At 46.1% G+C, this 23519-nt stretch overlaps 1 protein-coding gene across 7 annotated transcripts in view; it reads right to left on the reverse strand.

Moving 5' to 3' along the window:
• The window catches only part of fhod3a (formin homology 2 domain containing 3a), a 42944-nt gene that overhangs the window by 10372 nt on the left and 9053 nt on the right, over positions 1-23519 (reverse strand). For 2 of the 7 annotated variants that reach the window (XM_078080842.1, XM_078080841.1), the window contains exons 4-16: positions 6930-6997; positions 5817-5922; positions 5420-5514; positions 5085-5196; positions 4840-4934; positions 4513-4656; positions 4108-4343; positions 3916-3942; positions 2732-2851; positions 2069-2464; positions 1274-1333; positions 836-970; positions 314-364 (exon numbers count right to left, since the gene is read on the reverse strand). In XM_078080842.1, coding sequence (XP_077936968.1) covers positions 314-364; positions 836-970; positions 1274-1333; positions 2069-2464; positions 2732-2851; positions 3916-3942; positions 4108-4343; positions 4513-4656; positions 4840-4934; positions 5085-5196; positions 5420-5514; positions 5817-5922; positions 6930-6997 — 1645 coding nt within the window. The remainder of the gene's footprint in view (positions 1-313; positions 365-835; positions 971-1273; positions 1334-2068; positions 2465-2731; positions 2852-3915; positions 3943-4107; positions 4344-4512; positions 4657-4839; positions 4935-5084; positions 5197-5419; positions 5515-5816; positions 5923-6929; positions 6998-23519) is intronic. The other 5 variants (XM_078080843.1, XM_078080844.1, XM_078080845.1 and 2 more) reach the window with 5 other exon arrangements.

Consider the following 23519-nt stretch of genomic DNA (forward strand, 5'->3'; position numbering starts at 1 on the left):
TCATGTGATTCCCTTTTGCACGCAGAAAATATATATTTATGGTCTTTAAAAGTTTATGTGCTCGAGCGAAATGCGTGTCCTCCAGTGCGAAAAGCCCGACCGAAGCCAGAACCATCAGGCACTTGGCACAGCGCGCAGCTTAGAATCCAGGCAGAGAGAGAAAAGAAAATCGGTTCCGTCGAGCCCCGACCTCTCTAACCTGCAAACAATTACACTGTTACCGAGCTTCCCCCGGCCGGCGGCTGAAACACACCGTGCAGGTTCAGCTGTTGTGCGAGTGCGTGTTGTTTTTCGATTTAGTGCACAGACCCACCTCTCCTCCCGCGCATGCCGAGCCTCCTCCATCTTATCCACGTAGCCGCGGCTGTGAGAGACACAAGCAGAACATTTCAAAACACGACAATCGTACCCTGTGTGAAAATGGCACGGCACAGTAGTGGAGTAACGCGTAATTCCTTATTTCTATTGTGTATGTATTAACCCTTGTTGATGAATCAAGTTCAGATATTTTCAATTATTTGTTTATGTAGTCATAGGTACTTATATTGTCCTTGCTTTGATATGTATTGATTGTACAAGACAAACAGCAGCTCCAAAGGACGTCTCACTTGTTAGAAATGTGCTGATATCAATGAGTGTTTTCATGGAAGGTTTATTATTGGACTTTTGTTTGCTATTTTGAGTTTCCACTGGTTCCCCTGCAACTTAAATGAAACCTATATTGTTAACTTATTCATTATAACCTTATTTATCATGGGACACTTCCTGGAGTTGTTATCTCTGTCCGTAATCTCTCTCATCTCTAACTGTGCAGAGATCTTTGTAAAAAAGTCACCTGTGCTTGTTCCTCTCCTCTCTCTCTATGCGCTGCAGTCTCTCCTCTCTCTCCACTCGGCGGCGCTCTCGCTCGGCCGCCAGAGACTCCTGGTGTTGTCGGTACGAGGAGGAGAGAAGACCTCCCAGAGCCGGCCTGAAGGAAGGAGCCAGAGAGGAATACAACGCTTTGATTACACAGCCGCACAGATGCTGTGATTCTCAAGCGCCATTTGGTTTTGAAGCACTCCACCTGTCTTTGATAAAAGGCAGATAATTGTACGAAAGGCCTCGTACCTCGTTGAAATGATGTTTGCTTTTACTCTACTCTCAGAATATTTCACCATTGCTGCATGAATGGACCACTGGGCCATGAACAGGAACCAGGATTCAGCAATTTCTGCTGGTTTTAATTTTTAATATTATAATCCATTATAATATTTGGGCCAAACTCTTTCACCTGGAGCTGGTGGGCGTACTTGGGGAGCTGAGGGAGGAGCAGGACATGTGACTTCCATTCCTTAGGAGACGGGGGGAGAAAACGGGTGACAGTGAGCACATCGGAAACACATTTGACGCCTCGTTACGTAACAGCAACGCCGTTGGCGCTTCGCTGATTCATTACGGCTGTGTTTTTATTTCCCCTGTGCTTCTGGAAGGTTCCACTATGAATGTGAAGATACACTTTGCCAAAGTGTAATTATCCTGACAAGTTATTTAGTCCGGCAAACAAGCAAACTGTACAGAGCGCTGACACTAAAACACAGAGGTAAATTAGTGTAAATGTTCATAATTATTAGCAGACGGGACAGTGAGTCAATGTAGAATCATCACAACTTCATATCTAAACACAGTCCAAATCCAACAGGTAACAAATCCTGCACACTTTCCCACCAAGTGGTGAAAAGAAGCGAAGGGCTGTGGAACAAAGCGGATATTGCAAACAGGTGTGAACTGCCGACGCATCGACAGAGCTGGGAAAAAGTGACGTGAAGGAAACAATAGGTGATAATAAGAGGGTTGACAGGCTGAAGGTGTGAAGCCGTTAAGTCGAAGAAGTGAGGGGAACTGATGAAGAGTGAAGGTGATGAAAAAACAAAGAAGGTGCAAAGAAATCCAAGGTGGTGAAAAGCCAAAAGCCAGAAAAGCGAAGTGGAAATTAAAAGGGTACAAGTAGAAAATCGGAGAGCTGCAAGGAAAAGCTTTCTGTGCTTCTCGGTGTCTCGGGAGATGGAGTTCTCCTGTCCGACCTGACCTGGGAGAAGGTGCTTTGGGAGACTCTTGGCTGGGCTTTGGCGCAGCCGGGGGCGACGGCTCTTCGTCGAGGTCGTAGGAGAAGAGGTGGAAGGGCGACTGAGGCATGTAAGGCAGCCGTTCGAGGGTGGGACGGCAGCTGCCCCGTGATGGCGGGCTGACCTCCTTGGTAGCCGGGACGGTGACGGTGGACCGCTTCCTGGCCAGCAGGCTTGCCAGGAAGGAGGGTTGTGCTGGGGGGCTGAGAGGAGAAGAGAAGGTGGGAGTAGACGGAGAGACGGCGGGTGCTGGAGGTGGTTCAGTCCGATTCCTTTGCTCCTCCTCTTTTATATCCTCCTTTCTGGAAGTGATGGTGATGGACTGGACGGTCGTCCGGTGAACTATGGTTGGAAGGTGCCTGACCGGGTTAGGAACAAAAGGGGATGGATTGAGAGGAGCAAATGGATGGAACTGGAACAATAGAGTAGAAGCTGCACCATGTATAACCCACCGACACACTGAATAAGGCGGATAAGCCACAAGGAGATCAAACCAACCGGACACACAACCAAAAACGGGAACAACTCAAATGAATCGCTTTGTGGCTTTAAATACAGACCGCCTATTTTTCACAAGACCACAGGCCATAACTTAGTTTATTTGTTGCCACTATGTCCTAAAATACCTGAGGGTGGTCAGTTTAGACACTGTATCAGCCCCCTCCTGCTCATCCGAATCAGACTCAGTCTCAGGAGTCTCCTCTTCCTCCTCCTCCTCCTCTATCCCATCATCACATTCTTCCTCTCTGTGGAGGCAGGGTGGGGAAGGATGAATGGATGGTCGAGTGGAACATTTTGAGGGGAGGATTGAGGGAGAGATGATGCGATACAAAAGACAAGCGTGCAAAATGGAAATACCCGCATTTTTTAAGAAATGAAGAGACAGAAGAGAGCAAAACGTTGGAGGGAGAGACGGAGGGTTAGATGGGAACATTGTGTTTGAAATCATATTAAAAGCTGTACAATGAAATCACAAAAGCATTGATGACGTTTAAAGACAAGAGAGTAGCACAAAGACAGGGGATTAGGTGACAGAAAGGGTGTAAATAAAGAAAAAACACATAAATAAATCAAACAGGGCCTGGGAGAGGGGGGGGAGGGGGGCTGAATGTTTCACATTTCACAGTTCATGTCCCCGGGGAGGCAGTTTTACATGCAGAAGTAGATGTTGACATGAAAAGGGACAGGAATGTTGAAAGGAGAATCATCCAAAGCTGAAGAACGGCCTTGAGATTCGCCCAACAGCTTCGCCCATCGAAACCATATGAACCTTGTTGCAGTCGAGTTGTTCCATTGGACCAGAGCCATGTGTGTGTGGGGGACAAATGGGACGGCCGACGCAACTTTTTAAAAAGTTTTTTCTTTTGTTAAAGTTTTTTCTTTTTTTAAAGTTTTTTCTTTTTTTCCGCGCTTGCATAATGTGAAGCAGCCTCTCACTTCCACTCAATCAATGCATTCAATCTACCAGACGCAAGTGGCTCACTCACTCACAATTCAATTTCGAGATACAAACGTGTGCTAGAATGCGCACCGACATCATTCGGGCACCTTACAAACTGACGGGATAAGAGACGAAGTAATGACGACGTAAAGAGGAAAGATTTACCTGATGTCAGGAGCTACAGCCGGCTCTAAATTGCCCTTTTTGTGTGTACACACAGTCCTTAAAGAAGCATTCGCTTGTTTAATAAAGTGAAAGCTTGTATTAGAACAACCAACCATTTCATTGGTTTATTTGGAGCACAACTCTGCACTAGTATTTCCATGCATGTAGGTGAGGAGCCGGTGTGTGGGAAGCCTTTGAACTTACATGGACGGAAGGAACCCTGACAGTGCTCTGGAGCAGAAAGACAGTCAGTGCGTCCCTTTGGGTTCAGTTAAAGGGAACTTAAAATGTGGCACCCAATCAATTCTTTTCACCTGCTAGAAACCGACACCTTTGTGACACTTTTTTAAAACGTCCCTACAACGTGTTGATCCTTGATCTTCCCGCGCGTCTCACCTCTCGCTCGTGTCCTCGGCTCTCTGTCCGTTGAACGGCGGGAGGCCGGCCCTCTGCGGGGACGCCGGGCTGCAGGGCGAGGCCTGACCCGACCGCCCGAGAGAGGCCCTGCGGCTCCGCCTCCTCTCGAGGCCGCACCTTTTGTCGCCGCCCCCGACGCTGACTCGCCGGCGGTCCCGGCGTCCAATCGGGGGAGGCTGGCTGTCGTCGTCACCATCTTCGTGCTGTAGGGACATCTGGAGGAAAAGTGGGATCGGGAGGTGTGACGGAGAACCGACGTTTTTAAGCTAACGTACTTTAAGGCGTCCTATTCATTGGATGCGAGGAGCACTCAATGGAAAAGATCTTGCATAAAACTGGCAAGATCAGCTATCAGCTGGCAATATCTTCCCTCGTGTCCCGAACCTCATAGATGTTGAGCTGCTCAACCAGGTCCAGATCTGTGCCTTTCCTCCCCAGATGTCTTTGGGTCACTGTCTCCATGCCTTGTTCCTCCAGACCATCGACCATGTCGTAAAACGAGTCCTGATCGGGCAGCGCTGCAAGCGTCTGCAGAAAGAAAAGGAGACCGATAAGTCTTCACCCGGATGAATTTAGTCATTTACGCCACTGACGGTGACGTCTGTATCTGTTTCCTTTTGTTTCACAAATTCCCACCACGAAAGTAAAATGAAATAAAGTAATGCAAAAGTATATAAACATTCAGTAAGTAGACACTAGGGACACGGGCACCTTATTGATGAGGGTCATGGCGTAGACCAGCAGCTCTGTGTCCACTCCGTCCTTCTCATGCAGAATCTCCATCGTATTGGACCATGGCTTGCACCCTAAATGGAAATAAGTCCATCACAAATACTCTCGATGCAACCGCCCGTCCTCATAAATTTCCACTGACCAAAAAGTTACCGTAACTAAGACATGCTAATGAATGACAACGAGCTCCCGAGCAGCTAGCGCCACGTTGACAGATTTAATACCTCTCTTGGTTTCCACAGAGGTGATGGCGTCTATCAGCAGCGGGGCGTTGGACTCGGAGTATTCGACGAACACCAACAGCAGCTTCAGAGTGGTTTTCACCACCAGACGGAACTAGAGAGGTAAATAAATACAAAGTTAGATGTACTACTATACATCCATTCTGAATAGCAATCAGAATAGAAACAAAGCAACGTTGGACTTCAGCCAATGTAATCAAAACTGATATGTTCAAGTGCAGCATGAAGAAAAGGGCCAATTAAAAAATACAGTGGCAGCCTGCTACAGTGTGCGTGTCGGACTATGTGTGTGTGTGTGTGTTTTATGGATGCTATACCTTTGAGCCAACCAGAGTGTACAGCCATTGGATGGTCTCAGCGTGCCCGATGACACCGTTCATCCCATCGACATACAGCATGATCTGCCCCAGAGCTGAGAAAGATGGAGGCGACAGATAGGGGGGGGATCATTCAAATTCTATTCTATTCTATTTTGATGTGGTAAACATTGATGCAACACGCGCACTATGCACAATGTAGCATGTCAATCTTTTTCTTTTTTCATAATATATAATAATAAATAATAACATTTATTTTTATTGTATTACCTGTAACAGCATAATAATTCTGAAGCATAAATTCTATTATCAAAAATGTTTAGTTGTATAATAAATTTGTATAGTACTTGTCACATTGTATCTGAATATGATCATCAACAAGGGACAGAAACTATACCTCTTAATATGTAGTTCTGGTAGTTCTGAACAGCTTCCTCTCCCACCTTGATGAGACACGTCAGACCTTCAGCCATCACAAACTCATGGACCAGATCTTTGTCATCCTGAAGTTAAACAGACGGAGAAGGTTTATTGCGTGACTATTTTAATACAATAACCACTAATTGTGTACATACAGAACCAAATGTATTCCAGTTGCACTCTCTTTTGTCATCACACGGTGTCAGTAATGTGCAATATTTGGACTTAAATTGGCAGTAAATAAACTTTTAATCCCCCACATGTCCAGGCCAGCCGACACATGAGAACAGCCACGTGTTTTGCAATTTATTGCTTATGAGATATCGCGTCTCATAACAAACGCTAACTAAGAGGACGATATGCAACGCAAAGAAGCTGCTTGCTTGACCAAACTCAAAGAACGCCGCCTTCAGGTGGTAATCAGCATTGCGACATCAGTTCATTCAACGGCTCCAGGTGTGTCAGGAGGAAAGTCATGGCATGTCATTGGTTAAGGTTGTGTGTGTGTGTGTGTGTGTGTGTGTGTGTGTGTGTGTGTGTGTGTGTTTTAACCCTGTTGCAAAAAATTCATGCAGCAGCTATGGAATGATTACGAGATGTAAAGGACGTTTTTATTTGTTACACAAGTGCCGTTTGTCTTGTGCCCTTAAGTTGTGTATTTGCATTTAAAATACTTAATGAGGTAATTCAAATATCTTACATTGGCGTTTTGTTCCACATGCGTACACTAATGTGTTGAATAAACCTGTCACGACACGATGGACAGTATCTTTTCAAAATCTGTGTGTGTGTGTGTGTGTTTGTGCTGTAGAAAAAAGCACTTGATTTTTTAGGTGGCTGACTCCTCTCATCTTAAAATAAAGATCGACTCAAAAACAAATGCACACACACACACACACGCACTCACAGAGACCTACACACACCCACGGAGATACACACACACACGTGCACGCACCTACACACACAGGGAGAGAAACGCCACGTCTATGGAGAACCCTGTCATCGTGGAGGCGCACAGTGGGCACAATAACCAATTGTATTCTGCAACAACAAACTGACAGTAATTGCATGGGAAATATGCGTGTGTTACCTGGAAGATTTGCTTTAGAGAGAACAGAGCCCTTCTCAGGTCACGTCCATTGGAATTATACAGCTTTTCTGAAATAGGATACAAAAGGAGTGGTTATTATTCTCATATTTAACAAACAGTAACAATGCTTAGAAGAGTGAGTCATTTCGAAAAGCTCACACAAAATGTACAAGCGAATGAACAAAATGTTTCAACCTGCGAGCTTCTTCTAGCCACAATCTGTTTGCATTGCTCATTCACCGGTGCACCTTTCATCTCTTACCAACCCTTGTGTGTGTTTCATGACTGGATTAATAAAACCAGGTAAAGTAAAATGAGTATCAGCTGTTTCGAAAGGTTGCGCAATGGGTTTGAATATCCAGAGTGCACTCTATGGAACCGATCGCTACGACCACCTGAGGCAGCCACTCCGTCACACACTTTCACCGCAACAGAGCAACACGTGCGTGCTCTCTCTCTCTCTCTCTCTCTCTCTCTCTCACACACACACACACGCGTGCACACAGACACACTTCGCAGTGGTGATTAGAGCTCTATCGGAATGTTAATGAGCTGCTGGCCCGGGCTTCAACAGTGAGGTATTCAGGTCACAACATGGAAAGCACTGAGAACAAACGAGAATACGAGCGCTCATTCCAAGGCAATGATATTCAGATTTATTACTAATATCCTTAAATGCAAATCTATCGCCTTTATTGTATTACAGATACTTAAAATGTGGTGTTGACTTGTGGCTTCCAACTTTACTTTGGGAGGAGGAGGGGAGTGGGTTCCGCGGACGCAATGGTTGACAGGGGAGTGGCGCGGACGCTATGGCCGACAGAGGGGGGGGGGCGCCTCGGACACCACGGTCGACGGGAGAGTGGGGGGGTGGGGGGGGCGGCTCGGATGCCAAGGTCGACGGGGTAAGAGGGATGCCATCCGGACGGATGGGGCTCAGTGGAAACTGTTAGACAAGACTAACCCAAGGTAGGTCAGGGTCAAAATCAGGGCTTTCCAGACTGGGTGTCCGTCTAAAGTCAGCAAATGGATTCTCTCCTTTTGAGGCAGTTGAATAGTGGCTTTCCAGGACTGTGCCCTGGACTGCTACAGTCGACAAGGTGGTGAAGCAACGGTCGATGAGGGAGTGGGGCGAGGCGGCTCGGACGGCATTTTGTTGAAGGGTGGAAGCTATGTTCGACTAGGTGGGGGGGGGGGGGGCGGGGGGTTCCACAGACGCAACGGTCGACAGAGGAGTGGGCAGTGGCACGGACACTGAGGTCGACGGGGTATGGGGGGGTGCCATCTGGAGGGGTGGGGCTCAGTGTAAACTGTTGCTCAGCTGGACAAGACTAACACCGGATCAATATCAGGGCTCTCAAGTTTTCAAGAAAGGAAGTGACATTCGTTTGTCACGTTTGACGAGGAGGGGAGGGGAGGGGAGGGGGGGGGGGGGGGGTTCTGCGGACGAAACGGTCTACAGGGGGAGTGGGCAGTGGCGCGGACGCAGCAGTCGACCAGGTGGGGGTGTTCCACGGATGCTACAGTCAACAGGGTGGGGGGGTGCCGCAGATGCAACGGTCGATGAGGGAGTGGGGGGAGGCGGCTCGGACGGCATTTTGTTGAAGGGTGGACGCTACGTTCGACGAGGAGGGGGGGGGGGGGGGGGGGGTTCCGCAGATGCTACGGTCTACAGGGAAGTGGGCAGTGGCGTGGACACTGAGGTCGACGGGGTATGGGGGGGTGCCATCTGGAGGGGTGGGGCTCAGTGGAAACTGTTGCTAAGCTAGACAAGACTAACCCTGGGTCAATATCAGGGCTCTAAAGTTTTCAAGAAAGAAAGTGACATTCTGTCGGGTGGTGGACGCTACGTTCGACGAGGAGGGGGGGGGGGGGGTGGTTCTGCAGATGCAACGGTCTACGGGGCAGTGGGCAGTGGCGCAGACGCTAAGGTCGACGGGGTATGGCGGGTGCCATCCAGAGGGGTGGGGCTCAGTGGAAACTGCTGCTAAGCTAGACAAGACTAACCCTGGGTCAATATCAGGGCTCTCAAGTTTTCAAGAAAGGAAGTGACATTCTGTCGGGGGGTGGACGCTACGTTTGACGAGGAGGGAAGGGGAGGGGTTCCGCGGACGCAACGGTCTACAGGGGGAGTGGGCAATGGCGCGGAAGCTACTGTCGACGGGGGGGGGGGGGGGGGTCGGCTGGGACGCCATGATGTGCCGGGGTGTGCCGTGGACGTGGCGGTCGACAGGGGAGTGGCGCAGACGCTCGTACCGTACACAAGAACAACCCCTTTTATTCTCCTGAGGCAAGTCTGAAACACGCGATGGACGGTTTTGCTGAGGCGCTCAAGAATCTTTTGAACAAGCTGGATTTCTTTGGCTTCATCATGTGCTTCACCAGTGTCTCGCAGACGTGCTCATCAGTCAGCTCCACAGTTAGCTGCAGAGTTAGCTGCTGAACCGACGCTCGTCTACTTTTACAGTTCATCATTTTCAGCAGGTCCTTGTGGGCTTTCATGTCAGCCCTCATCATGTTGTGTGTCTGTGCCTCCACGGCTACATCAATATGTTCAAGCTTTTCAAAGACCTGCTGCGTCAGTGAATCAACGGTGACTTTGTGGAGGTTAGCTGCTATTGGATCACCAGTTACCCGGCTGACTAGCTTCTCCACTACAGTCCTGCAGCATAATTTGTCCCACCGATTTTGTGTGTCGGTCTCAGCTTGCACCTCTGGGATAGAGGCTGCTTCTGGCTGAATAGGCTCCGTTGTTGTTGTGACCCTTTCAATAACGACGGGCAACTCTGAGTTCCATGGCAAACTGAATGGAGTCAAAGTGTCAACAATGAATTCCCCAAAAGGGTCCATGTCAGGGTTCAAGACCTCAACCGGAGTTGAATAGTGGCTTTCCAGACTGGATGTACGTCTAAAGTCAGCTAATGCATTTTCTCCTTTTGAGGCAGTTGAATAGTGGTTTTCCAGACGGTGCTCTGGACTGCTGTCATCATCTTCGCTTTGTCTGAAACAGGCGATGAACGGTTTTGCTGAGGCGCTCAAGAATCTTTTGAACAAGCTGGATTTCTTTGGCTTTATCATGTGCTTCACCAGTGTCTCGCAGACGTGATTATCGGTCAGCTCCACTGTTAGCTGCAGAGTTAGCTGCTGAACCGACGCCCGTCTACTTTTACAGTTCATCATTTTCAGCAGGTCCTTGTGGGCTTTCATGTCAGCCATTATCATGTTGTGTTTCTGTGCCTCCACGGCCACATCAATATGTTGGAGCTTTTCAAAGACCTGCTGCGTCAGTGAATCAACGGTGACTTTGTGGAGGTTAGCTGCTATTGGATCACCAGTTACCCGGCTGACTAGCTTCTCCACTACAGTCCTGCAGCATAATTTGTCCCACCGATTTTGTGTGTCGGTCTCAGCTTGCACCTCTGGGATAGAGGCTGCTTCTGGCTGAATAGGCTCCGTTGTTGTTGTGACCCTTTTAATAACGACGGGAAACTCTGAGTTCCATGGCAAACTGAATGGAGTCAAAGTGTCAACAATGAATTCCCCAAAAGGGTCCATGTCAGGGTTCAAGACCTCAACCGGAGTTGAATAGTGGCTTTCCAGACTGGGTGTCCGTCTAAAGTCAGCTAATGGAGTTTCTCCTTCTGAGGCAGTCGAATCGCTGCTTTCCAGACTGTGCTCTGTGCTACAATCAATTGCCCCTTCCGAAATGTCACATTTAACGTTAATGTCGTATCCATTAGAATGCTCCGTGAGACAGTTGATGGCCTTCAGTTTTTTAGAATTGTGACAGGACATTTCGTTCCCCATAAAAATGTTTTGCACAGCTTGTACATGCATGCCTAAAAACATTAAGTTCGACATTTTCTTCAAATTCACTTGTTTCCCCAAATTTTAACCTTGTACTTCAGTATCCTTGTACTCAACACAAAAAGCTGCCTATCCTTTCTTGGTGTGGTTCGGAATGACTGATAAGATCAGTGGTCAGATGAAGAATAAACCTCGTAGCTTAGCAACTGTTGCTAGGCAAAGCATTACATCACTGCCTGAGAGTTCTTTGGTAACCATGGTAACTAGTTCCAATGTAATGTGTGATGTCATTTCTTATGATTTTTTTAAGAATCATCATGTTTTAACCAATTTTGAAAAAATAAGGGGTGGGGGGGTTGGCATGAGAAATTGGATGTGTGGCGGGAGTGCGTCACTAGAGACCGAAATGAGCCCTGACAATATGTCAAGAGAAGTGACATTCTATACTTACGGTTACAGTGAAATACATGTTTAAAGAGGGAACAACCTGATAAAAACTGTCATATTTCTGATTCAATTCAGGTCATGGCCTGTACTCAACAAAACAACCTGGTACAGTTTCCCCTGCTGTCAGAAAGTAGAGGGACACAAACATTTCAACGTCACTGTAGGGTTGGTGGATTCTTTCTTGGTAGGGGCCATCAGGTTCAGTAAACATCCCATTATAATTCAATGGAAAAGAAAGGAATCAAACATGCATTATTACTTTGCATTTCTGTTCTTAGATTTGTCCCTCCTCTCTTACCGTAGTTAGTCCCTTTTGTTTGTGATTCTACTGAGAGAACATGCAGGAGCTACGTTTAATCGTCACTGTTTGTCTTTGAAGACCTGTAAGTGTAAGTCTGTAAGTGTTCTGTACGTAGCATGTAAATGACCACCATGAGTCGTATTCTGTTTGTTAACTAGTTCAGTATCACCTTTCTTTCGTAGCATTAGATGTGTGGCGGGAGTGCGTGACTAAGACATCGAAATGCGATTGTCAATGCGTAAAACTCGAGAGCCCTGGTCAAAATCATTACCATTCCACAAACAGCCGAAGAATTACATGTCCTTCCATCAAGCGGGACCCTTTCTGTGTGAGATCGGCAGCGGTGCTCGTGAAACATGTCGGTGCTCCGATCCAAACCATTAGTGCCAAGGGGCAACTGGCAATGATGCTGCATGCGTGAGAACTAAGAAGTGACCCAACAAAAGCAAAGAGTGTGGCATGAGGGAAAGAGAGAAGGACATAATGGAGGTGAGCTAAGAAAGAAGGAATGGAAGGACAAAACAGGACAGGACAGGAAAGGGAAAACGAAAAAGAGAGGAGAGGAAAGTGGCGACCACTGAGTGCAGGCCGGGGTCTGATTAGAGGAAAGAAAGCAAATTGCTTCTGCGTAATCAAGGCTGTGGAGAGAACTGACGGAGCCAAAGACGTGGAATTCCCCTTCCTGAAATACACAAACGCGTACGTCTCCGTCCTGTGTCACATGTTGATCTTGAACCTTCTTTGAGTTGACTGTTCTTTAATAGAATTTATTATTTTAATATAACAACTCTGAGTATTGTTTAGTACAGCATATATGTGTATTTATTTGTTATATTGTGTTTTACATAGTTTGGGGAGCCATATGAAAGTCCAGCCGGATGTTTCCTCCATGAGGCATTTGACTTATTAAACAAACACTGGTATTGGATCAGTACTTGTTATGCGTGCATATCTCTGTTATCAAACTAAATAATGTTGGAGTGTTGGTGCCAAACCCAACCGACTTCAAATGTCCCGCCAAGTGTTTTCAGAGGTCTTTGTGGTATAATCAGTACCTGCTTCACAGAGATGAGCCGGGTCAAATCACACCCTTCCTCTTAAAACACTAAATAAACACCACCTCTGTGAATCAGCCACAATCGTATCTGCGACCTTTCGTTTGCTTCAGAGCCGTTCATCGACTGTGGAGAACACAGATAATGACCATCATTGGATAATTCACAGCGTCCTGGACTTCCACCTCGTACGTTTTTCTTGGTTTCTCTGGAAATCAAGTGGCCACTTCGCCCCGGTCGCCGCTGATGTTCTCCGCCTGACGGACGTGAGCAGGGTGACCTTTACCGGAGGGTCTGCTGTCCGTCAGCAGCATGTCAGCAGCAGCGATAAACCTCAAACTTGGCGTGATTCGTTCCGGTGAGGCGGTGGGTGCCAAGAAGGAGCCATTGTAATTAGCTAGAGTTTAAAGGGATCAGCAGCCAGCAATGTAATTAAACGCACACTGAATTAAATGTTCTACATTTGTGGAGGTTTTTTATAATTATCTATATTTTAGGCAAGGGTTTTATTCATATTCTGATTTCTAGGGAATCTAATCAAAATATGGGCCTGATGTGTGACGGCAATAGTTACATGGCTTCATATCCGTTTACTCTAAATCAAAGAGTAAATGGATCAGCTATGTGCAGGCTGAGGTCATCATACATGAAGGATATATCACCCTGCTGGATGCAGATAGGGCACAGTATCTGCTATACGCATACATATTTATGAGAGCTAACCATCTGCACAGGCTATTAACATAGCGATGAATAATAAAACATTTTGGTTGATGGTTGGTTTACTTTATTTCCAAATAAAATCCCCTTCCTGCACAGTTTTTATTGAACAAAATGTCTTCATTTTGTGAGTTCTTCACATTTTCATGCGATATAAACCTCTAAAAGTACAGTTGTTAAACTTATTTTTTATATATATATATATATATATATATATATTTGCCAGCATTGACGTGGTCATGGCGATACCCTCGTCATAATTACCCTTCTGCTCCGGAGTAAACAGAACTTTAGCCACAGTGTGGAGATCCAGCTGTCTTAACACTGCGTGTCGGGAGCGACGTTGTGTTCGATCTGAAAGTAACTCAAATGAACGACTCTCACCTCCGACCTCCAGGCCAAACAGTCTGGACTAACAGCGCTGCCTTAGTTTTCTCTAAAAAAAACAGCACAATGCAAACTGGGAGAATTAGATGCTCTTTGCTGGTCTGAGAATAGATGGAGGGGAATACGTGAGGAGCAAGGAGAGGAAAACTGCAAAAGTAAGGATTTTGAAGGGAGGATTTGCCTGTCCTGCCCCGCGTGTCCTTCTGGTCTTCCTCCTCTTTTTTTTTTCCTAGTCGTAGACTTTATTATTGTCACAGGAAAAGCTTAAAAACACTCACTGGGATGTGCCCTTGTGGGTTTTCTGCGTGTGCGTGTGTAAAATGCGTGCGTGTGTGGCAGTGCCTCTGTTGGCCGAGTGCAGACAGACAGATGAAGGAAAGTCATAAAGACACATTGTATTTATAGGTTTGCTTGGAGTTTTACGGTTTTGTTTTGGAGGACTCGTGCACACGGTTTCAATGTGACCTCACACGCACTGCAATATGCCGGCCTCCACGAGTCCTCTGGTCCAATATTCCATCTTAAACATTTCAATTTTCTTCTAGTAAGGGGAATAGTCAGCCAGCAGAATGAGGTATTTCCACTTTTAATCTAAAATTATTAGAACTACACTCTCGTTTCACATGCATGCAATGACACAAAAGTTTTTGCGCAATAACTGAAACCGTTAATTATTTTTTGAGTTTTTTTAGATTCAAACAATCAAAGGGTCCTAATTTTAGAAATGTTGATTTAACTGCTGAGCCTCTCCAAGTATGCCAGACTAAATTACACCTTAATCAAAGGATAGACGTGGGACTCATTTCTATTGTTCCATCACATGCTAAACACCGAATGGAAATATGTCAACTTTCACTTCAAATCCTTCCCAAAAAAACACACAATTAAAAGACCCAACAACGGGTTAAAGGGCTGGTACACAGCTTCATAGAGCGCGAATGAAATGTCAGTGAAACGGGGGATTCCCCCAGAGACGAGGCAGTCTGCTGAGTCGCTCAGGTCAGACGCCTCCTTCCTTTCCTGCCATAATGAGATTAGCGCTGTGACCCTTCAGCTAATCCCTCAACATGCACTGCACCATCTACACATCTCCAAACAGGAAAACAACCAGGGCCAGTTCAGGCTACACTGGTCCTAATCCACAGTAATTATAGTCAAAACCGCCGGGTACTTTGTTCGTTTCCTTTTTTTTGCAACGCAAGAAATGCAAAATTGCAGAGTCCCCACTGGAATGAAGTCTAATTCTGCTTAGTTGGCTTTAGCAAAGGGCACAATCAGGCTACTGCTGCTATGCTTAATCCCCAGATTAAACAATGGCGGAAGAACTCCGCAGATGTTTCTGAAAGTCAACTTTGTGACAGAAACTGTGGCGTGGAGGAGAGATTCTGCAGGCCGACAAGAAACAGGACAAACGGAGAGAATGTTAAACGTCATGTTTGAATTCCAACATGTGAGCTTCTCAAAGTCATCTTCAGCATCGCAGGTCTCTGTTTGTGACGATAGTGTCATAACGCCACTGAGTGGGTTCACCTTCGCCACTCTCATGGCATCTTTTTGTTGCCATAGAAGCTTTTTTTTGCAGGGACAGTAACACGTCTTTACTGGGTCACAGGATATTTACAGATAAAGCACAGTACAAGCGTCTACGGAGGGGGTCAGGCCGGAGTGAGCGGGGGGGGGGGGGCTGCTCAGCTGGTGGTCTTGCATTTAAGCCCAGTTATAACTGCTGACTCGTGTTTCTGAAGGATTTCATTGCACTCCTCTAAAAAGAACCTCCACACGGGCCGTCTGCGCTTTCAGTGGGATCTAAAGTAAAGAAGTGAGAGGAGCATGAGGTGTAACGGCACGCTGGAGAGCTGGATTTAATCCCAGGAAGTCTTTACCTCTCTGTGCTGGTCATGTTATATATAGGGTTAGGGTTAGGGTTAGGGTTAGGGTTGTGCTGGGTGTCTAACATCCGTACTGGTTCCAATCCATGTGTGTGTGTGTGTGTGTGTGTGCTGCCCTGTAGCTCCATGTTCAGCCAAGCTAAGATAAAGTTAACAATTAGGATTCTTACAGTTTTCCATCTGTCAGGATTTTTTTTTTTTTGTACCAGCAGGGCAAATATATTTTGGGTGGTATTTCCTTCCTATGTGTGCACATGTGTTGAGTTGCATGTCCATTAATCTGTCGTTGAAAGAACAAATATTCCATTCATCTGTCCCAATTGAACACTGTTTAGACATGAACGCATGACTTCAGCGTCATGTCAAGTGAAGTGAAAAGGAAAAGTTGGCAGGCAGCAAAGGCCAGACTGCTGACGATGACTCAGTTATTTTGTGACTGTCTATTTTCTGTCTGTTGGTCTTGGCCTCCAGTACGAGCGCTGGAGGCCGCTCATGGTACAGATGACGATAGAGGCCCCTCGAGCTCCGTGTGTGTGTGTGTGTGTGTGTGTGTGTGTGTGTGTGAGAGAAAGACCTCCAAGGTTTCAGTGTAGGATGCATACGATTTACGGCGACGGGCGTAGAATACACACACACACACACACACACACACACACACACACACACACACGTACCCTACAGCAACACTTGGGAGTACATGAAAACTTTTATAAATCCCATTAATCCAACCCTGTGAAAACAACTAGGTGCTGTATTTCATAGTGACATACAGAACACACAACACACCTAGATACACACTTTCATATGTAGACACACACGCACACACACACGCGCGCAGTTAAAGATATCCGGTCCGCGACCTTGAACCCTGATGAAGGACCTCAGCTGCGACGGATCTCAGGAGCAGATGTCTTCAGGAAGGAAACGTACTGCCACATAAACACATGCGAGCACATAAAAACACAGGCACGCTCGACATACTCCGTGACCCGACTGTGCCCTGTGCCCTTCACAAGCCCCCTGCACCTCTGAATTAGTCCAAACACACACACAGGAATATGTACCCATAACACAAACACAAGTAAACCCAGCTCTCCTTACAGTGCAGAGCCCGACAGGCAGCTTGGCTTCTGTACACTACACACAGGAAGCGACTACTCTTTATATATACTCATTATATTCTCATACCGACATTTTAAGATTTACTGTACGGTGAATAAACAGTCAAAAATGCCGATGGGCCAATTACAGGGCGCGCCGTAGCCTCGCTCAACGTCCCGCCCACAGCGCCGATCTGATTGGTTACATTGCAGCTGAAAGGCCACGGTCACATGTGAGAAATTAACATTCGCAAAGATTTGCCTGCCGCTCACTTCCATTTTGCCAGAGGAGGCGTGGAGGGAGATTTGCTTCAGCCGGCAAAAGCAAATTTGCTTCTTCGCATCGCACGGATTTCAGCTTTGGCCAAACTTTGACATACAAAGTCACAGCCTCAGAAAAAAGCAACGACGTGTGTGTGTGTGAGTGTTGTGTGAGGTTGACAACATTTGGCACATTTACTACTCAAAGACAGACACTGATTGGAGCAACTCCTTTGAGAAAGTGCAGCTGGATTAAGAACTTATATTAGTGAAGAGATTGAACTTCGTCCAGCCGATGCATGTAAGTGCGTAGGGGTTGCTCTGTCTTTTGTCTTGTGTAATCGAGTAACAATGCATTGTCACAGACCTGACCTGATTTTTTGCAGCGTGCAGTGAGACGCAAAGGCTGATTGTGGGAAATAGTGTAGTGTTCTATCCCACATACGAGTGTGCACGTGTGAAACATGCAAACAGTGCTGTCTCCTCACCCTTTGGTCTCACTCTTTTCTCATGTTAAAGTCTAATGTCAATGTTAATTGACTGGATTCACTTAATGAATGTTCAATGTCAGAAAACGAAAGACAAGCAGGGAGCTTATCAGTGGATCTGATGATTATGCATGTGTGTCTGATCATTTCTAAACTGCCATTTGGCAGCATTTTCGATGGTGAGTCACTCAAATTTAACAGTGGCCGGATTGAGCAGATAGAAGAGGGGGAGGCTGACCAAGAAGAGAGGGGAAGACTGACATAAAAGAGTGAGTGAGAAAGTCAGACACGGCGGAGGAACACGAGTAGTACTAACAGCAGCCAGCCAGAGTAAACAGAGAGGATTGTGAGCTGCTTGCTGAGTGGATTAGCTCAATCACATCTTGCTCTGACTCACTCCACACTTGCCTGGTGTAATTCTCCTCTCTTGTTTGTGTGTGTGTGTGTGTGTGTGTGTGTGTGTGTGTGTGTGTGTGTGTGTGTGTGTGTGTGTGTGTGTGTGTGTGTGTGTGACAGAAGCTGAAACAAGAGTTCTGGCATAGTTAAGGATATTTCCAAGAATACATAAAGTAGGTACTGTCTTCCTCCGGCTGGGTTTGCATGGGTGAAGACTCAGTTAAAGGATAGTAGCAATGGATAGAGTGGATAGAGTTTAAGGTCTGAAGGAAATAATGCTAAAATACTAATAATGTCTCATTAGTAAGTTATAATGTCTCAAAAAGTCATGAAAGGTTTTCACATTTATTTAGACCAACATGACGTGAATCATTAGATTTTCCTCAGATGAGATAACATATATACCGTATGTTACTGCAGTAAGCGTTTTCTCATTTTTGCATACAATTTTATTTCTTTTTTTATGTACTAAAAGGTTCCAAGCAAAATAAACTCATTCTCTAAACTGCCAGAGCAATATTCCCTTTTTTTAAGCTTTGAGTCAGGAACCCCAAAACAGACTCAAAGCAGACTCAATTAACTTTTTTAAATAATTGTATCTATGGTATCACCATGGCAACGCGTTTCTGCAGCTCCTCACCTGTGAGTCAGCTGACACACAAAGCTGTGACATAACACCTGTCTGGCAGGTGCGCTTGCTTCCTCCCTGCTTTGCTCTTCCACCCTGCAGGTTTTACCATTTCCCATCTCGCTGCACACATGCCCTAAACCCATCATCTCTGAAACCCCAGAGATGCAAAGCCCGCAGAGGTTCCAGCATGTGTTCTGGGTGTTTAGCTTGTGGTGCTTGTACAGTTTTATTGCATTATGTAACAGCTTCGAATGATTAAAACAGACGAGGTTTGTGCAGGTACACTCGCAGGCATACGCGAACAAGCCGGGACGTAACAATCAACGTATTTCTCCCAGACAAACCCCCAAACAGCAGCGGGCTGTGTAAGCGCACGGCGGTGTTTTTCGGCATAAATAGAGCCCAGAAAAAAAACAAAAAAAAAAGGCTGCCACATCCACAGCAGGCAGACGGGCAGGAACTGATCACAACAGACAGCTGCAACATACAAGTGGATTGCACAGCGGAAACATTAAAAGCTAAAAACACAATCACGTCGGAGATTTACTGCATAAAACAAGCGTCGTGCTGGGTGTAAGCAGAGCAATGTGCACACTTCTGTCTGCTTGTGGCTTAATGTAACAGAGGACATTTAACTGGGTCCTCTTCTCCAGCCTAAGAGTGAGAAAGCAAGACGGCCGTTTATTTGCCGTTGGAGACGATCTGAACAGTGCTACTGCACTGGGAATTAACAGCTGCAGGATAGATGTGTCTTGTCTGGGATTTGCGGCAGCAGCTACCGCTGTAAAGTTGTCCCACCACTTCCACTGCTCTGCACCTTTATCCCCAAATGCCTCATCAGCCCCGAGCAGTAAATAAGGTATGAGTCATGTGGCCGCAAAGCTGTCAGTCGCTCCTCGGGGTCTCAGCTGCTGACCAGGGGAAAATATTTGAGCGTGTTTTTTCCCCCTCTTTCCATCGTTCTCTCTGCGAAGGCGCGTCCATTACTACTGACTTCAGGTGACGAAGAGACACATAAACACACATTTGCAGAAGTGTATTATGGCTGCGCACGGATACAAGCGATCGCGTGACCAATCAAAACCCATGCGAGCGATTCGTATGGCACCGGGAAAAAAAAAATATCCCTGTTGACTTCCGCACACAAGAAAGATCATAAGGCGCAAACAGGTGTTTAAGGAGAGCAAAGAGTCCCAAATCATGTACATGTGAAGCGCAAGCAGAGTAAATATAGATGTAGAGATGCAGAGCGAGCGGGCCAGGAAAAGAAAGAGGTCGCAGAGGTTAAACAACAGAAGTGGTGGCTGTTTGGATGAAAGCTGTCGCGAGATCGGGGCGGAGGGACGGAGACAAACGGAGGACAATGCCGAGCAAACTAGATTAATGGCGGATGAAAGGAAAATGACGGCAGATTAAAAAGTGGTTGTCTGGATTGATAGCGTCTCGGCAGAGCCATATACTGTAATATGTCTGGTGTTTTACAACTGCACAACCACAGATGCGCCCCCCCCCCAGCATTATCTCCCTGTCGCACTGTGCCATTACCAGGCCTTATCTCCCCCCCCCCCCCATCGGTTCATCAGCACTGCAGAGTGACTACTGCCACCCCACCAGAGACCACCATGTCAGTAAGCTCCTATTTACAGAGATTTTGCCTGATTCCACTAAATCCTCACAACATCTCTTCATAGTGTGTAACTACAGTTACTATAAACCTCTGATTTTGTACGGAGGCCTGTTATTACTTTCGTATCCATTGAAAGCAGGATAAAAAAAAAAAAATTAAATTACGCAGGGGGAAAGATGACAACCCGATCTTTGACAAGTTTTCTGACAAGCTGCTAATTTGTTATGTAACGGCCCGACCAGAAAGAATGAAAGCAAGTCACTTCAGGGGAGGGGAGGGGGGCTCTTTTGCTGTACTGTGAGGGGTGATTAGAGACGGATAATTGGGGCACAGAAATCCAGCAGTTTAATAATCACATTTTTTTGGGGGGGGGACTGAATTCCAGAGGTGGACTGCCAGAGGATTGAATAGATTGCATAACCCAGGCGAGCTCTTTTGTTCTGCACTACGGCCCTTTTGTTTCACCTGTTGTACAACTCGTTTACCGGTCAGAGAGAAGAGCCTTTGTACGCCGGGTCACTTAAACTGCATTTAATTGCTGCATATCCATTTACTTCAAGGGAGGCTGAGAAATGAGGCCACAAACATGAAACTTGAACTTCAGGATTATGCAAACATACTGCTAATATGCAGGTGTACGCAGTGAGAAAATGACCATTTGACAGTGCAGCTTTATTAGTGGTCCTGAAATAGACATTTGTTCTTGATGAAGGTTCCGTTTTCTTTTGTTTTTTTTATAGATTCCCAACGGAAATAGCAAATAAAAATCACAAAAAGCAAACCAACAAAAGAAGCTGATATAATCAATATGTTTATATTAACAATGCATTGGATGTCACATGGCCGACAGCAGTCAAACGAGCTTAGCATCTATCATGGCGAACGCAGAGATATTTACCACAGGAGGTGGTGGAGAGAAAATTATATTTTCTACAGTTTTTGGAGTCATCTAGAGCAGTGGTCCCCAACCTTTTTTACCTCACGGACCGTTTTCTGGTCAGACAATATTTCGCACATAATTAGTAGAAAAGCCGGTCAATTTTCAAAATAAAACATTTTTCAGAAAAAAAAATATATATATATTCTTTCTGTGGTGCGGCCCGGTACCAAACGGCCCACGGAGCGGTAGCGGTCCGCGGCTCGGTGGTTGGGGACCACTGATCTAGAGTCAATTCAGGCCGAGCAGTGTTCCCCTAGCAAGCAGACCGCTCATGTTTAGTTAAAAAAGCACCCAAAAGTCTCTCTCCGCTCCTCTGCCCTTCCCCGAACCATTCCCATCTCATTTTCCCCCTAAGGTGGGTATTACATCACTCAACAAATTCACATCCCATGAAATGAAAATAATAGTTTTGATCCTTTGTGAGACCTGACACATGATGGGGAGACTAAAGGACAAATCCAAGAGTGATGCTCAACGAGACGGGCAGAAAGGAAGGCGCTCAGGCTGAGCTTTGTTTAGCCTGAAGCTGAGGATAATCAGGACACACACAGACACGCCTACCATCAAAAGATTGATTCCTGTTAAATTAAAGATAATCTGCCAGTGGGGAAAATACAGCGAGTACTGAGAGCAGCTGCACGATGGAAGACACGTTGTGCTTACAGCAGCAGACTGAGGCCCTGCTTTGCTGACCATGTTCTTCTTCTTCTCACATACACCAGAAAAAAATCCTTAACTTGCACACATTTTCACAGCCTCACTCACTCACACACACACATACATGCGTCACAGAACATCCTTAATCCCAAATTGGCGAGCCCGAAATGCAATGCGAACTTTCCGCTGGCAGAGATGCAAAGAAATGCCAACGAGAGCCGTCTTTCTTAAAGTCACACTCATATTTTCAACCTCGTGGCCCCGAAAGAGGAGCGATGAACAACCGAAGGAGGTCGCAAACCGTGAGACCTCCTCAACACGTCGCCTGAAAGCATTCAAACCTGAAAGCTGATGAAGACAGCAAGATGAGAAAGATCCGAGAGGAATTCCTCCTTTCACGCGTTTCAGCCAAATAAACCAAACATCTGACGTCAGATTGGCACAATCCTCCTACACCGACCGACTAACAGAAAGTCACATAGTTTGATTCCGCCAGCCATCGATATTCTGGATTGTGACAAAATGTTTCATTTCAATGGACGGTTTCATGATCACTCCTCAGGCGATTGGAAGGTCGAGACCCTGGAGGATTAGAGAGTAACGCTCTCTGGCAGATGGGTGGACGGCGGAGATGTTTGGGGGGGGAGAGGGGGGGTCATTGGGAACGGCCAGTGGATCACTAGAGGACTAGAGAACTGTATTTGGCATTTTAAATATTGAGTCAATTTTGAGTTCAGCTTCACAACCAGGATACGTGTTCCTGCATCGCGTACACGTTGCTCCCCCCCTGCATTCATTCTGCAGCAGCACACAGCCGCTAGAAAATCGCCGCAGCTGAAGTTTCACACGATCATTAATGTCCTCGGCGCTCGTGTTTCAGCGAAGCGCATTGCTTAGCCCCTCCACACACACACACACACACACACACACGCGGAGCAGTTAGCGCATAACCCATAATTATGTTCATATGAAAACTCCACTCGCAGATTTTGTTTCTAATGTTTTTTACAACTGTTTGGAAGGGAATAATGGAAGTAACAGGCGGACCGGTTTGAAGAGTGACGTATTTCCTAATGTGGCGATGTGAAGTGTGTACGCAGTAGTGAATAAGTGAATATTTGTACTTGCTACGGATAAATAAATACAGTAAATATTAACCAACACAGATTATTTTACTAGAGGAGGGTTTGTGTCCCCTACACTGGTTTAATGCAAACTTCTTCTTAAATACTTTGCTTATACTGCGTTAAAGTTAAAAGTTATGTCACAAGTTAGATTGACAATGTTGTGTATATTCCATTTTCTCCGCTTAACACTACTGTGTTCACCTCATCACGTTCTCGGCCAATCCGGGCACCAGATTCTAAGATCCAAAATTAGCGCTGCTATCACTGGCATGAAGAATGTTGACCGTGCAGACGGGTCATGGAGGGAAGGAGCGAGCAGAGACAAAGTGCAGGGCGACATGCAGAGAGTGAGCTGCGCGCAGGAAAAATGATTTCATCGCGTGTTATATTTCTGGGCTGTTGCGTTAAAGTAGTAAATCCATGTGTTCTAAACAGAGTATTATTTTCTAGATTATGACCACGGCTGAAACGCAAAAATTATGGATATTCTTAAATGATAACTGTGCTAGTTGATGATGATAAAATGTACAATTTAACGGAATCTGAATCGCACAAAAGACAAAATATTAAATGTCAGAGACCAACTGGAATCTAAACATGACAGCGGTGGAAAATGAAAACTTTCTGTGGAGACGAAATGAAGCGCACCCATAGAAAGCTTCCCTTAACTTTTCTCTCTGTTAAACTGTGTGAAAGCTGCGGTGAAACGTGTTCTCAGCCTCTCGGCCGATGTGTCCGACTGGGGCCACGTGTGCGT

Source organism: Gasterosteus aculeatus, chromosome 10 (genome assembly GCF_964276395.1).
Source record: "Gasterosteus aculeatus chromosome 10, fGasAcu3.hap1.1, whole genome shotgun sequence".
NCBI classification, from domain to species: Eukaryota; Metazoa; Chordata; class Actinopteri; order Perciformes; family Gasterosteidae; genus Gasterosteus; species Gasterosteus aculeatus.